Consider the following 15,468-nt stretch of genomic DNA (forward strand, 5'->3'; position numbering starts at 1 on the left):
CTGGCTGGGGCTGCAACACAGCGGCTGGGTATAAATTTTGATATTTATTCTGTTGGAAAACCTCACACGCTTCAACATACTGCTGAATATCTTCCTCATACATTCCCAATATACAAAGGTCGAAATTCTCTTTACATCTTGAAAAATCCTCAGTGGCCTCCAACCGCTGAATTTTGAAATTCAGACAAAATCGTGACGGAACGACGAAACGAAAAAGTCTAGTTTGAAAAAGAGATTTTGGAGTCACCACCATAGTTTATTCGGAAAAACTACACAAAAACCATAAAACAAGACATGGTTTAAGAAAACCAAATTGTGGATTTGGGAGTCAGTTACATGTAAGGAATGTATTAATACCTACCGAGGCTTGTTCGAAGACAATATCTTTAATTAAATATTCGAAGTTGATGTGGTTTTTAAAATGTTTAATTATCCCAAAAATGGCATTCTAAAGAAACAAAAGATATATTTTTTAGCTTTTTTGGCTTGAGAATGCTTGATCTTCCTCTTACTTATTTTCATTCAAAATAATAAATCACGTTAGGTAGTTCTTTAAAAATGATTTGGATTTCTGAAAATGATTTTCGAAAATGATTTTCGAAAATAATTTGGATTTTTGGAAGTGAACCCGACAATGATTGGCCTTACTTCTACGTATTCTCATTCACAATGAAAAATTAAGGATCACGTAGTTCTGGTTAGAAGATTGTTTGTTTGTTTGAAAATGTCTATGTTTTTAGTTTTTGAAGATTTTATATTTTTTTGGTATTTTTGACATGATTGAGAAAAAAAAAGAAGGTAATGAGTACTAGGCTGACACTGATGGACACACGAGTACTCATACCTTTAGAAATATATTTTAATTTCTTTATAAACAAAAAAGGTATATAGCACTACGACAACACGAGCGGTCATACAAGTATTCGTACCTTTAAAACATATGTTAATTATTCAAGAAAAGAAAGATATTAAGTATTAGAACGACGCGGACAGTCACACGAGTATTTATATCTTGAAGACTTTATTTATATATTTCGAAAAATGTAGTAAGTACTAGGACGATGCGGACAATCACACGAGTATTCAACTTTTAAAACATATGTTAATTATTTAAGAAAAAATATTAAGTACTGATCACACAAATATTAAGTACTACGACGTTGACGATCACACTAATATTTATATCTTTAAAACTTTATTTAGTTATTACGAAAAACAGAAGGATATTAAACACTAAAACAATCCAGACGATGACACAACTACTCGACCTTCTAAAATGCAAGAAATCATCTTTTTGTTCTTTTTCTTTATTTTGTAATTTTATTATTTTTATATTATATTTTAAAAAAGTGAGTGTTTAAGATAAAATACTATTAAATGTTCGAAAATAGAAAACAAATTAACAAGGTGCAAATAAAATAAGAGCAAGCCTAAATAAAGAGAAAGAAATAAGAAATAAAATAAAGATTAGGAGTGTGAAGTTTAGAAAATATGGGGGTGCATGAACTGAAAATAAAACAGGCCCAAGAACTGAAAATAAACCAATGTTTTTACAAATTCCTTTAGTTCAGTTGATTAAATATTTAATTAAATAAAAGATTCCCCGGTTGTTATCTTAATATGCCAATAGTTAGCCAAACCAATAGAATAATGTTTCATAACAAATACATAGTTCAGATTTCATAATCTCACCAATTCGTCCAGTTTTAAACACATAACTATGCCCTCATCTTTTATGTTAATACAATGAAATAAACAAAAGCAAGTGGGGTTTGTAAATTGTTGTAAATTCTTTGAAAAACCGATGTTATAGGACACGTTACATACAGGACATTGAAAAATAGATCTTAAACTGCATGTTATATGATGATATCAATACTATGGGGAAGGACATGTTATAAGACCTAGGAGATTTGGTAACCTCAAGTGGTGACTGATAGGATACACAACGAGTCACAGTACTCAGACTCGAACGGTGAAACCCCAAGCAAGATAGTTATTATCCCTTCCCATCTAACATTGTGAGAGGGGAGAGAAGAAAACCAAAGCACATATCATGTTACACTATCTTAATTATATGTAGAATCTCTGGTGTATGTTATGTAAATTCCATTCTATAAACGAGATCGGATGAATACTCTCCTTCCCTTGCCCTGCACGAGATTGATTTCCTTCAAGCCATCATCCGATTTGTTTGGAATCTGTGACTGATCAGCACGTTTGGTTGATGTTTTGTACTGCTGCTTTATGCTATTCATGTCTTCCTTCACTTCCTCCGTTTTTGTCTCATAATGTAGGTCATTTGTAACCGTTAAGTCAAGATGTTTCTTGGTATTTACAGGGGTTGGCAAGGGTATGTTAATCAATCCTTCTGGCACCATCTTATCAACCTGCTTCCTACCTGTAACAAATACAGTAATGATATTTGCATATGTACGTCAGTAGAGACATTTTTTTCACACAAATACTAAACCAAAAACGATGTAACTGAAGGAACTAATTTTCCATTTAACATTGATAATGTATATAGTCAATGTAGCAGGAATATCTCAAGTATAAGACAAACTTGCAAGAATTTTCTCAACCTTCAAGCATTAAATGAAGAACAAGAAATTAGAAACGGATGCAATTTTGAGAACTAAAAAAAATTAAAAAGGATCATTGTGATTCAAGAGCTCATTGAGTGCAGTAAATTCCCCTTAATTCTTAGTAAAGTCATAAGGAGTGAAGTTTTCTTGGTTTTAGGTAAGTATATCCCCAAGCTGATGGTTAAAAATTGATTCTCAGTGTAAAAATCATCGATGTGAGTTTTGCCTCTTCCAAAAAAGCATTTTCATACACGTGACAGACAGAAAACCAAACTCTTCACCAAATGTTTAAAGCACTCAGTTATCTCTAAAACCAAAGGAGGGGATGTGAGAAATGGCAAATGATTTGAATTTAACTCCCCAGAAATAACAGCTGAGTATCAAGGATATGATTCTTACAAAATGAGAAGTACCCTTTAGAGGATACAATACTCTTATATCTATTAATGTCAATGGTTAAATCGTGATAAAATTAAGAACACAAAAAAAAAAGAAAAAAAAATTCCACAGTTAGATTTAATATCAACCATTACTTTATCCTTTTTCACTCTCCTCGTTTAAGAAAAACTAATTCCAGTTAATAAAGTCACAAGTCAATGGCTATCCTATGACATAGAATCAAGAATATGGATGACAAGTAATACCAGACTAATTGACAAATTCATAATCAAACAGAGGACAAGATACTCCCAATTCTGAAGTTGCTCCACAGAAATGTTTAATTACTCACTTTTCACATATACATTCACTTCAATTCTTAAAACATATTAAATGAGTGTTATTTAACATTCTTTATTTAGGTAAAAATAATATCAATACCAATACCTCGTTTTCCACTCTCCTCCACAATTTTTAGATGCACTTTTTGAAAGCACAAATACAACATGAAATAAGCATAGACGTAAACGCAAGAGCATACAAACCTAAAATAGAAGTATAAACCAAAATAAATTACCCAACATTAGTAATTCATGGTTGAGCACTCAGTCGATCAAAAACTCAAACTAATTACAGAAATAATTTAATTCCTTTACACAAATTAATTCAACTGTGATTAAGTATTTCCTTCCTTTTACAGTTGAGTGTGAAGATGTTTTGATAAAAAAACAAGACTATTAATTTATTTCCCTAAAATTTATCCCAAATCAAACACTAAAGGTTGGATTCCGATAGAAAAGAAGTGCAACAACCCGTTTCAGAGATTCTATATGAAGAGTTAGACAAACAGTTAGTGATGAGAGTGAAATGAAAACAAAAGTTTGAAATAGGCAGAAGATATGACCTGGGATGATTTTGCGAGAGCCATCTATGGCAGAACCCACGGCAAACTTGACGAGATCCACCAGTATTTGGCTAAGCGTATGGCGTCGGGCCATATCAGTGACGGCGGCGACCATGTTCTCCGGTGGTAGTGTTCGATTCCGATGATAATCTTCTTTGGGGATTAAGGAAGTGTATGTGGTTGTGTTGTAATGGAGGAGCTTTCAATGTTATTTAGTTTAGATGTTATTTATAACATCAGATATTTGTAACCAAAGAGCCAAATCAAATTTATATTCTCTTGCTCTCAACTAAATGAAATGAAATTAATTTATGCTAATTAAGAAATTTAATTATAATTATCAGTTATATATTAATGTTAGGTTTAATTATATTTTAACTTTCTGATAAAATTAGAAACTTTTAATTAAGTTCTTAATAATTTTTTTGAAATATTTAATACTAAATAAATTTATATTATTCAATTAATATTTTGTTGTTTAATTTTTCTATTAACTGTTGAAACGATTATAAAGTGATGTAATTAGTATGTTGTTATGTTATTTTGTTAATTTATTGTCATATGTTATTTTATTATGAAATTATAAAATTATAAAAGTAAAAAATATAAATTTATAAAATTCTATAATTGTATAATTATATAATTCTAAAATTATAAAATTATAAAATTATAAAATTATAAAATTATAAAATTACAAAAATGATATAATCATATAATTATTAAATCATAAAATTATAATTATAAAATCATTCTAACTTTTAAACTAATCATCGAAATAGTTTGAGATGGTATCAGGACCATATTATTCGTGATAGAAATTGTACTACTCTGATAAATTTAAATCTTGAAAACTCTTTTTTTTAGGTTTAATCATTTAGGATGTTCTTTTTTTTTGTCAGAATTTTAATTTGGTCATGTTCTTTTCCGACATCTCAATTGGGTTTTATTTTTTGTGAAAATTGCAAAAATTGGATTCATGCCGTTAAATTGAGCCCAACAGCATTACTCTATGATTGACGTGGCACACTGAATGATGTGGATTTGGGTAGTTTTAAAATTAAAAGCTTGGTAAAATCTGGGATAAAAGTTGAAGGGAGATAATGTGGTATAAATCCCTACTTGAATCCCTAATAAAAGGGTATATTTTCGTTTAGCTTGTTGTTCTTCTTCGAAGGTCAATAACTTCGTTGTGCTTGAAGATGACCCATCCCTATTCGTCTTCGTCATGCACTGGGTGGCGGAAGCAAGACGATAATGTGGTTTGTGGTGGTGGTCGAGGAAGATCTAGCAGTGATGGTGTTACTCCGTTTTGCTATTGTGGGATGAAATGTGTTGTCAGAACTGCGAGAACAGCTAAGAACAGAGGCAAGCAATTTTGGGGCTGTCCTAAGATCAAGGTAACTATTTTCGTTGTTGTTTTTTTTGAGTTGGAGGTTGCCCTAATTGGTGTTTTTTTTGTCACAGAATGGTGGTGAAGATGGTAGTTGCAATTACTTCAGATGATGTGCTGATGATGGGGTTGTGGAAAGGGAAATGAGTGTATAGTGTGAAGGCAAGACTGAGTCTTTCTTGAATAGAGAAGCAATGGAAGGTGGATGGAAGATTATAAGTGATTTGGACAAATCAGTGAAGAAATTGGAAAATAGGCTTAACGTGTTCTTAGGGGTTGTTTCTGTTCTTTGTGTGGTGAACATTACTGTAGTTACATTAGTGTTCTTTCGTTCATAGGAGTGTTTTCATTGTAATTATGATGGAATGGACTTAGGATGCAATGAACCAAAGTTATTTTGAGTTGAAAAGTTTGTATTGTTTCTAACATTTGGTAATGAACAAAGTAATTCAGAGTATTGTTTCTAACTTTTGGCCAAAATACTTTTGGTAAAGAACTGTGAAACAACATAGCACCATAAAAAACAACCATCATATGACATGAGTTCATAGTGAACTAATAAGCACAAATAAGAATTGGATGACAATCAGTAAAATGAAGCATTTCGTCCAAACAAACTTCAAATTAGATGATTAAAAGTACATGTACAGATTACATAAACTTGATAAAGCATTAAACAATATTGTAAATATCAGCCCTTATAGCATGAAGAAAAATGGTTGGGCAAATATAAAACATACCAAAATAACTATGAAACCAGAATTTGGATGACAAAAGCAGAATCTTCCATGTTATTTCCTACATGTACTGTTAGATGATGTTTTGTAGGCTTAAAGTATTACATAATGTTTTATAGGCTGAAACTATTACACAAGTGCACTCCTACACTATACTAGGCTTGAGGTTGAGTCTGATGTGCTATTTCAAATTGTTAAGTTGATGGCATCAATGGTTGAGTGGATGGAGTTTGTTCCTCGCAATGCACAAGTTCTGCTTGGGTTGCTGATGGGCAATGACTGCTGTTGTGGCCATGTTCCCTACATATGCCACATCTTTTCCGCAACCTAGATTTAGTCATTCGTGAATCATCCTTCCTCATTTCCCATTGCTCTAGTCTTTGTTTCCTCTTTGGTCTTCCAGGCAATACTCTTTTATGTGGAGGGGACACATCAGGATATGGAGTAATATTTCACATGTTGGCTCCATTTATGGGATATATAATTGAAGAATATGTCTCCTCATATGTGGACTTCATGTAGCAAGAATGAATAAATTGTTCTCCATCAATGTTGAGGAACTTCATTGCAGCCAATGAATGACAGCATGGAATTCCAATGATCATCCAAGTTCTGCATGTGCATGAGCAATCATCTATGTTGACTACGAACTTATCTTCACTGTTAGAGATGTGACGAACTTCAAAAATTTTGTTGGTTGACCAACTATGGAGAAGAAGACAACAATAATTATGAACCAAAATAACAAATTAACATAACACATAAGTCATTAATGGAATTTACCTAGGAATCCAATTTTTAGTTAATTGAGATTCCTTTCTAAATTTGGATTGGACCTTGGGACAAATGGATCCAGTAAATGATGATATGCTTGACCTGTTCTTGGCCCATCTTTGCATGATGTAAAGCCGTATCTCCTCCAACAAGGTAATTATGGGTTTACTCCTAGTAGTTACGAGGACACTATTGAAGGCCTCACTCATATTATTAACTAAGGTGTCACATTTAGCTGTTGTAGTGAACCTTGATCTTGACCAATACCTACAACAAATAATAAAATAATTATTCACATTATATCAATAACGAATTGTGTTGTAGTTTTGAAGACTAACCTTGGAGGGATGGCAATCAAATGCTTAAAAGCATCTTCGTTTAGTGCTCTTATGTTTCTCATCTCCATCTCCCAGGTTTGTGGATGTGTGGCTATAGCTGCCCTCCACATTAAATACTTGAGGTTTTTGTTAGGAAATTTCTTCCTGAAGTTGGCATACAAGTGCCTCACACAAAATCTTTGCTCAACTCCAGGAAGCAATTCTTGTATTGTTGGAAGTAGACCCTACAATTATAATATACAAGTAATTAATAAAGGCAACCAAAACTTCAGGCCCTCAAGTTAAAATATACAAGTAAAATTAATGATGAGTATTACCTTTTGTTGGTCTGATATAAAGGTAAATGAAGAACATAGTTCAGCCCCTCCAAGGTCATTCACCAATAGTTCCAAAAACCACCTCCATGAATCCTTGTTCTCAACTTCAACAACAACGTACGCAATAGGCAACATCTGCTCATTTCCATCTCGGCCCACAGCTATTAACAACTCACCACCGTACTTACCTTTCAAAAATGCTCCATCTAAACCAATAATTTGCCTGCATGGCAGAAAACTGTCTTTACAGGCCTTTAGACATACATAAAATCTCTTGAAAAGGACTTCATCCCCCACATCCTTAACCTTTACTTTCACTGTTGATCCTGGATTTTTAGCCAGCAACTCATGGGCATAATCATATAACCTTTTATACTGTTCCTTGAAAGAGCCATCAATATGCTCTGTTGCAATGTTTTTGGCCCTATAAGTCATACACCTTGATATACCAAGGTTCCATTTTCTTTGAATTTTTTCCCTTATATCCACACCCTTAACTGTTGGATTTTTTCTAACTGTTTTCTGTAACTTCTTGCTCAACCACTTGACATCAATTAATTTAAGGTTGAACTCCCTGATGCAAGTATGGTTGTCTAGCATAGTTCTCAACTGTCATGTATTGACTGCCTCCATATAACCACAATATAACCTCCATGGGCATTTACCTTTTGCACCTACACACTTGAACCTCAATCTTTTCTTATCCTTTTTAACAAACTTAATATTTCTTCCATTATCCAACGCATAACTTTTTATACCATCCAAAATGTCTTGTTTTTCAGCAAAATATGTCCCAACTTCCCACTTCAAGTCAACCATACTTTTAGGCATAACAAATGTTGCAAAAGTCTCATAACCCTCTACATCGTTAACTTCGTCATCACTATCTGCTCCACTAACTAATTGTTCAGATTCTCACTCATCATCTAACAAACCTCTCTGATTCCCACATTTGTCATTCCCACCCTCTACATTAACATCAAACATGTTGTCAGAAATCCCACTGGAACATGGCCCACTAAATTCATTTGACACACTTTGGTCTTCAACTTCCACATTCCCCTGCCAATCTGCATGTATATCATCATCTATATCGCAACCAACATTGACATCAACAAGCCCCTCCAACCACTCACTATTTCCATCACCACTACCACTATCAAAAGAGGAATTCCAACTTTGCACATCAACATCTTGTTCAACTTCATTCACTTGTTCACCTTCTACTTCACCATCACCACCAACTTCTTCAACTCCATGCACCTCTTCCTCCATAGCAGCCTCAACTTCCACTTCTCCACGAACACCACCCATTTGTTCTAACACACCACCAACTTCTTCAACTCCATGGACCTCTTCCTCCATAACAGCCTCAACTTCCACTTGTCCATGAACATCACCCATCTCTTCTAACACACCACCAACTTCTTCAACTCCATGGACCTCTTCCTCCATAACACCATCAACTTGTTGTTCACCATCAACATCAACCCTCTCTTTAACTTGTCCTTCATCCTTACCAACATATTCCAGCATGTGTATGACTTCGGGTTCAGAAACAGAGTGTATCACAAACACATGCACCTCACTATTCAGCCTAGCTAAATTAACCATATGCATGACAGCAGTGTCATCACACAAAGACCCTAATTTATCATCCAACACTGAAGCCCCTCCTACAGAGTACCACAAATCTTTAAACCCATCGTATCCCAAACCTTTCACTACACTAACAACCACTAAATAACTCCAAACATCTAGGTCAAACAAAAACTTAGATGTCTCCCCCCCTTCATACTTAAGCTTCCCATCATTAACTAATTTTCCTCCATGGTGAAAGACAACCTCAATATCCTCGTCCATGACGTAAAACACTATATATATATATATATATATATATATATATATATATATGTGTGTGTGTGTGTATTTATACACCTATAATGTAATCACATGACGACAAAACATGTATTAAAACCATAAACAAAATGCACTAACATAGACAAAGAAAAACAACTTTAAACATGGGGGACCACAACATCCCAATAAAAAATGGAACACAATACAACGAGGGAGACCACCACCCAACATCGCAATGAAAAGAACACAACATATGACCCATCTAATCAATAATCAATACAAAACCAAACTTTTACTAACCTGGCCACTCGAGATTCTAGCAGAAGAAGGTCCCACAACTCCGACGACCACCTGACGGAGAACTGCACGCTCTCTGTCAATGTCAACTACGATTAAACCCTAAATCCCCAAATTGATACCCCAATTTGTGAAATTGATTGAACTTTGCACGAACCCTACTAGAACCCCACAATGTCAAAACAAATTTCTCCTAATCCTAATCCCTAATTCGATAAAATTCAATCTCAATCCTAATATTTCATTCCTACTTTCCATTTCTTTGTTTTTAAAAAAATTAAATATCCACGTGAGACTCAGGTGCCCCTACTAATGTCAGCCACGTCAATTAAGAAGTCAGTTCAGCGTGCCACGTCAACCATAGAGTAACGTCGTTGGGCCCAATTTAACGGTAGGGGCCCAATTGTTGCAATTTTCACAAAAATAGGACTCAATTGAGACGCCGAATAAGGATAGGACCAAATTGAGATTCTGACTGAAAAAAGGGACCTCCTAAATGATTAAACCTTTTTTTTAATTATGTTTTAATAGCACAATATGTAGATTTGAATGGCGAGGTAAATCGTGATTCGAGAGTCGGTGATTAGTGAATGGTCAAGTCGATCAATCTATTTTGAAAATTTTAATTTTTTTTTCTATTTTTCACATGATGTAAATTTGTTTTTTTTTCATATCTCCTTGTCAGATTATTGTTTCTCGTTTCTTAATGAGATAAGAGTCTCTCGTTTTCTTATTCTTGTGTCACATTTCTTGTCTCATCTACTTTATCTAGTCCTAGAAATTTAGTCTTCTGTGAATAGAGTGAAATACATGATCAAAATAAAAGTGAGAGGAGTGATGAATGATTACTTTCTAATGGAGAATTCTAAGTGAATAAATGATTTTTTTTTCTGCTTCCCCTAGGTTTCTTTATATAGGGTTTGATTGGACTTGGATTTTGGTTATTCTATTGATAACATTTTTTTTATCTCGTAGTGTAATATCTTCCTAATAGATTTAATCTGTTTTTAAAATATTTGGTAGATATTTCTGTTGATATTTTCATATATAATTATCTTGAAAAATATTTAATAAATTATTCTCAACTGAATTTTCCCAAAAATTGCATTTCAACCCTTTTTATTTCTCCAAAATTGCATAAAAGCCCAAAAAGTTCCAATATTTGCACTTTAGTCCTTCTTATGTTGTCTAAAATTACACTTTGGATCTAGGGTTTAACAAGAGTTGACCAGATGAGAGATATTTGAAAAATTTTACTGTTCAATTAGGGACTGCTATGTGGTAGTCCCCTTCCCCATCTAAATTAGGGTTTCAGATTGGGATTGGAGTGGTGTAGTCGTGAGATGCAGGCACGATGATTTTGGGAGATTTAAAATTTTCACACAGCATGTGGAACTATCTCAAGTGTTTGTGTGGATTATCCTTTGATAACCCACTAAATTTTTTGGTAGGGCATTTAATAGGTCAGACTCTCATACCTCATTAGGATATTCAGTGTTATTACGAATGACTGTATTATGGGAGGTGACTAATTGTCTAGTAGTTCCTTATGCCATTTTGTTTCGGTTAGGATCAGGTGAAGGATTAAAGAATGTATTTATAATTAGAGATAATAAAGGTGTTATGGCTTCAAGTGTGGCTTCAGACGTGAAAGGTATTCCCTTAGTAGAACACCCAAATTGTAATTTTGTTCGCCGCCTATGGAAGTTTCGCTCAACTTTCGGGTTAATTTGGTAAAATTCTCCCGAGTTGGCTCAAGTCATGCAGTATACAGTCTACCTAAATTTGGTAAACAATTTATACGTGTTGTCTAGGGTTGACACCAAAAGTGGTTAGAATACTTATAAACTAGGAGTGATTAAACTCTGACTAGTTTTGTTGACTAAGTGAACTAAGAGTTATGAGAATACTCGTTGTAAACTGAGAGAGGTAAAACTGATGTAATCTTCTTAAAGATTAGTGGAACCCCTTAGTTCTTAAAGGAAAACTGGACCTAGCTTAGGATCAGTGAACCAGTATAAAGTTTATGGTTTTCTGCTTAGCTCTTTGAAACGTTTTCCACTTACGCACTTCATAAAACCTGCTGCCTAAACATCTTATATAAATTATATATCTTTTACTTACTTTTAGAAAGCTTACCGTAACTAGTGGTAACATCTTAGGAGGTGGAAGCTTTCCATAATTGCCAATCCAAAAGGCTGCAAATGATCAAATTGGTTTGAATTGACAATAAAACAATGGAGAAAAAAAAGCACTATAGTAGAATGAAATTGTCCGTGAGTTAAAATAGCAATATGCAGACCCATTTTGAGAGTAAAACCTTAATAGTTCAGACTAGTTTTAAGAGATACCTTATTGTCTTGTTCCAAAATACCTCTACAACTTGAGAGATTGCTTAATTTCCTTTGTTTTGAATGTGTAATTTTTTCTTGTTGCTGTTACTTTGTAAAAGGCCTTTGAAACCAAGTGTCTTGGAAGAACCTTTGGTGTTCTTCCATCTCTTAGCCAACCTTTTTGAACTCAAAATTAAAATTGAACTTAGACAGTGAGTGTGTCTTGAAACCAAAGCTACAAGCCTCACTTTAGGATTTCCACTTTGTTTTTAATTTGCATTTATAGGAGTGACTTGGCTACAAAAGATTATACTCTAAGCTTTGTCGCACTAAAGTCCGAATAGGTGTCTAGTTGTTTTAAAATTCAACTTTGCTTGTATGAGTTATCTTTTTAATTTCAAAAGTCATTCTTTGACATTGGTCAAGTAAGTAGTCTAAGACATTCTAGCTAGGTAAAATCTAGTACTTAAATAGTCTTTGATTCACCTCTCTTACTTAAGAATTGTCTTTTGGTGAAATCTTAAGCCTTTTCAACTTAGGATAAAATTTGAAATTAAAAGATGTCTAGACATCAATCTCACCATAAAATGAGTGATTATGAGAAATTCAGTACTTTGAAACAAATTTCTAAAGAACTCAAAGAATTCAATCTTTGGTAACAAGAAGAAGTGCATCTAAGGAAAAGAGAAAATAGGAATAATGATGGATTTCAATATAAGGTTGAGAGAGATATTCCTTTCTTTGGTGAAGACATAAATACATTAACATATTTAGCTTGGGAAAGGAAAATTGATTAATTGCATCCATTCTTTACTATAAATAGTACATCCTATATTCTTAGTTTATGCATTTCTAGGTTTGAAGGATATGCAAGTGAATGGTGGAGTCATAGGTAGTCAAGAGTAGAAAAGGAAGAAAATCCCTCATTCAAGATTGGAGTGAATCGAAAGCTTGCTTGAGAAGAAACTTTGTTCCTCCTTCGTTTGAGAGAAACCAAGAACTAATGAGAGAATTCATTAAAAAGGGAAAGGATATCATTAAAGGTGTAGATGAGTTCTTTCGTAGGGAAGCTGAGTTTGAAAAAAAAACTTGAAAGATTCTTGAATGATAAAAGAAAAAGAGAGGCTAAAAAGAGTGAAGAGAAATTAAGAGAGTTAGAAGAGAAAGAAAAAGAAGCTTTAAGAGTTAGAGAATAAGAAATTCTAAGAGCTAAAAGAGTCAGAGATGAGGAAGATAGAAGAGAAAGGGAGGAGAAAGAAAAGAAAGAGAATGCAGAAAATGAGAGAAGAGAAATAGAGAAAGAGAAATATGAAATTGAGATAAGAGAAAAGGAGAGGGAAGAAAGCCTATTCAAAGAAGTGCTACTGAAGGCACCTTCCACTCCCACAATTATGATGGATTCAAGAGTTTTAAAGGAGTCGTCCAATCCTTAATCTTTTCTCCCATTATCATTAAGTCTTATGTTTTTCTCCAAACTTCTCTTGTGAAAATATTTCAATTCCATCCTCCATTATTTTAAAATCCTCAACAAAATTTCCAAATAACATCTTGAGTTAGTGTTACCTTTTAGGTTTGATGACATACCCTCTAGCCATGACCAATCACTTTTAAGAAGAGTTGAAGTCATCTGTGAAAGATGGGCCTAGACTCTCTCTTCAAGGCCATCTCGGGCCTTCATGGAGCTTCTAGAGTAGGAATAATTTTTGGGCCTTGTATTTTGGGTCAAGTAGTCTAAGATTTATTTAGGCTTTGAATTACGAGTCAAGTAGTGTTGGATTTAATTTAGGCCTTGTATTTTAGGCTAAATAATGTAGGTTTTTTATACCACTTGAGTCAACAAAGGCCAAGGCCCAATGTTGACCCAAAGTGCATGTCCATGAGCTTAGGTTGGTCAAAGTTTTAACCTAGCTTGGTGGACAAGGATGTGTGGGATATTCCATGTGAGAGTGGCCATGTGTTATGCTTTCATTGGAGAGATTTTCTCATAATTAGTGGTCACATGTTACTCTAGGAATGGAAAGGGTTTCCCATAAGTAGTGGTCACATGTCCTTCTCTTATTGGAAATGATTTTTGTCTTTGTCTCCAAGTTAGGTCAAGGTAGTGTTTTTAGGGTTTTGCTTTTACATTTTGGAAACACCCTTAGCCTATAAATAGAGGTGTTTCCACCCTTGTAGTCACTTTGAGATTAGTAATGAAATACTGTCAAATTGTTGAATCATTTTATTAGTCTTTAAAGGTAAGGCTAGAGCATCCCATGTGGTCTCCTGTAGCCACCTTCCTCTAGAGTTTGCCTAACCTCTCTAAGAGCATCTTCAACACATCATCCCATCACCATTAAAACACCAAAGGTTGTGAGCCTTACCCCTTATCCTCCACAGCTTCACCACCTTCATCATCACCATAACATCTCTTCATGTTTTGGCCCTAGCTTAAAGAGGTTGCTATCAAGGTTCCAACTAACTCAAGACAAAAATAAATTTTTTTATGAAGTAGGACTCACAATTTTCATCAATAAAATAAATCAAAATATGAGGAGGTCTTCTTCTAATGTTATCTTTCTATCTACCTTTTCTATAAAACAAAAATTAATTAAGATTATGTTTGATGTTTATTGTAGAAGGATATTTGATCCAGGAAGGGTTCATGCGGACCCCAAAAAAATAAAGTCATCTAAGAATGACCAACTTCCAAGAATGTTGGGAGCAGCTTCAACAATAAATCAAGATGTCTTTAGAATAAAGACGATCCGCCAAATTTGAGGACATATCTTTCTCAAGAAGGAGTGGATTGTACCTTGAGTCCAAACAATGGACCTATCAAAAGGAAAATAACTAAACAAGGATCAAATAAGGTTGTCAAGACCTATCAACAAGGAGCATGAAAGCTCAAGATCAACCCATCAAGGCTTTCCATGGTCGCCCAATGATGTGGCCAAGTCACTCAACGAGTGGGTGCTCAGCAAAACCCCAGGGTAGCTAACGCCAAGCATTACAGTAGCTACCTACACCCATCTCGCATATCAGGCGTTGAACGACTAGTGTCTTCCACTCAACGTTTTTGTCTAGAGGCTTCTATAGTATTTCACACATGTCTTGCACGTCTTTCTTACCTTGTACATGTAGGCTTCCATGTGGCACTTCATCTGTGAATGTAGGCTAATGATTAGCTTGGTAGTTACACTTCGGGAGTCTTTGTGTCATTATAAAAGCAAAGCTCCTCCCATGTATTCAGGACTTTTGAGTGAATGAGTTGTTCTTCTATTGAGAGTACTCCATAGCACATTTCTCACCTTAAGAGTCACGATTTAGAGAGTTTAAAGAGGCATCCTCTAACCACCTTCCAACCATAAATATTCATCATCACCTCATCCTCAATCCATCGTTTAAACCATGTTGAATCACACCAATCACCTCTACTTCTTATTTATTCATTCCACTACATCCTTCATTCCTCTTTTGGCCACTGGTTCCATCAAGTCAGGAGTCATCATTAGCACACAAAGCATATTGAAGTAGACTGTCACTTTATTCGTGAAGTTTATGATCATGTTA

General features: G+C 34.3%; 1 protein-coding gene across 1 annotated transcript; it reads right to left on the reverse strand.

The window, feature by feature from the left end:
- Positions 1 to 1,843: 1,843 nt before the first annotated feature.
- LOC108339740 (uncharacterized) lies at positions 1,844 to 4,093 on the reverse strand. The gene is made up of 2 exons (XM_017576939.2): positions 3,871 to 4,093; positions 1,844 to 2,401 (listed from the first exon to the last, which is right to left on the reverse strand). Exons 1-2 carry the CDS (start codon positions 3,983 to 3,985, stop codon positions 2,115 to 2,117), a joined length of 402 nt encoding a protein of 133 aa, XP_017432428.1. The 5' UTR covers positions 3,986 to 4,093; the 3' UTR covers positions 1,844 to 2,114.
- Positions 4,094 to 15,468: the final 11,375 nt, after the last annotated feature.

This window comes from Vigna angularis, chromosome 5 (assembly GCF_016808095.1).
Source record: "Vigna angularis cultivar LongXiaoDou No.4 chromosome 5, ASM1680809v1, whole genome shotgun sequence".
Classification (NCBI taxonomy): domain Eukaryota; kingdom Viridiplantae; phylum Streptophyta; class Magnoliopsida; order Fabales; family Fabaceae; genus Vigna; species Vigna angularis.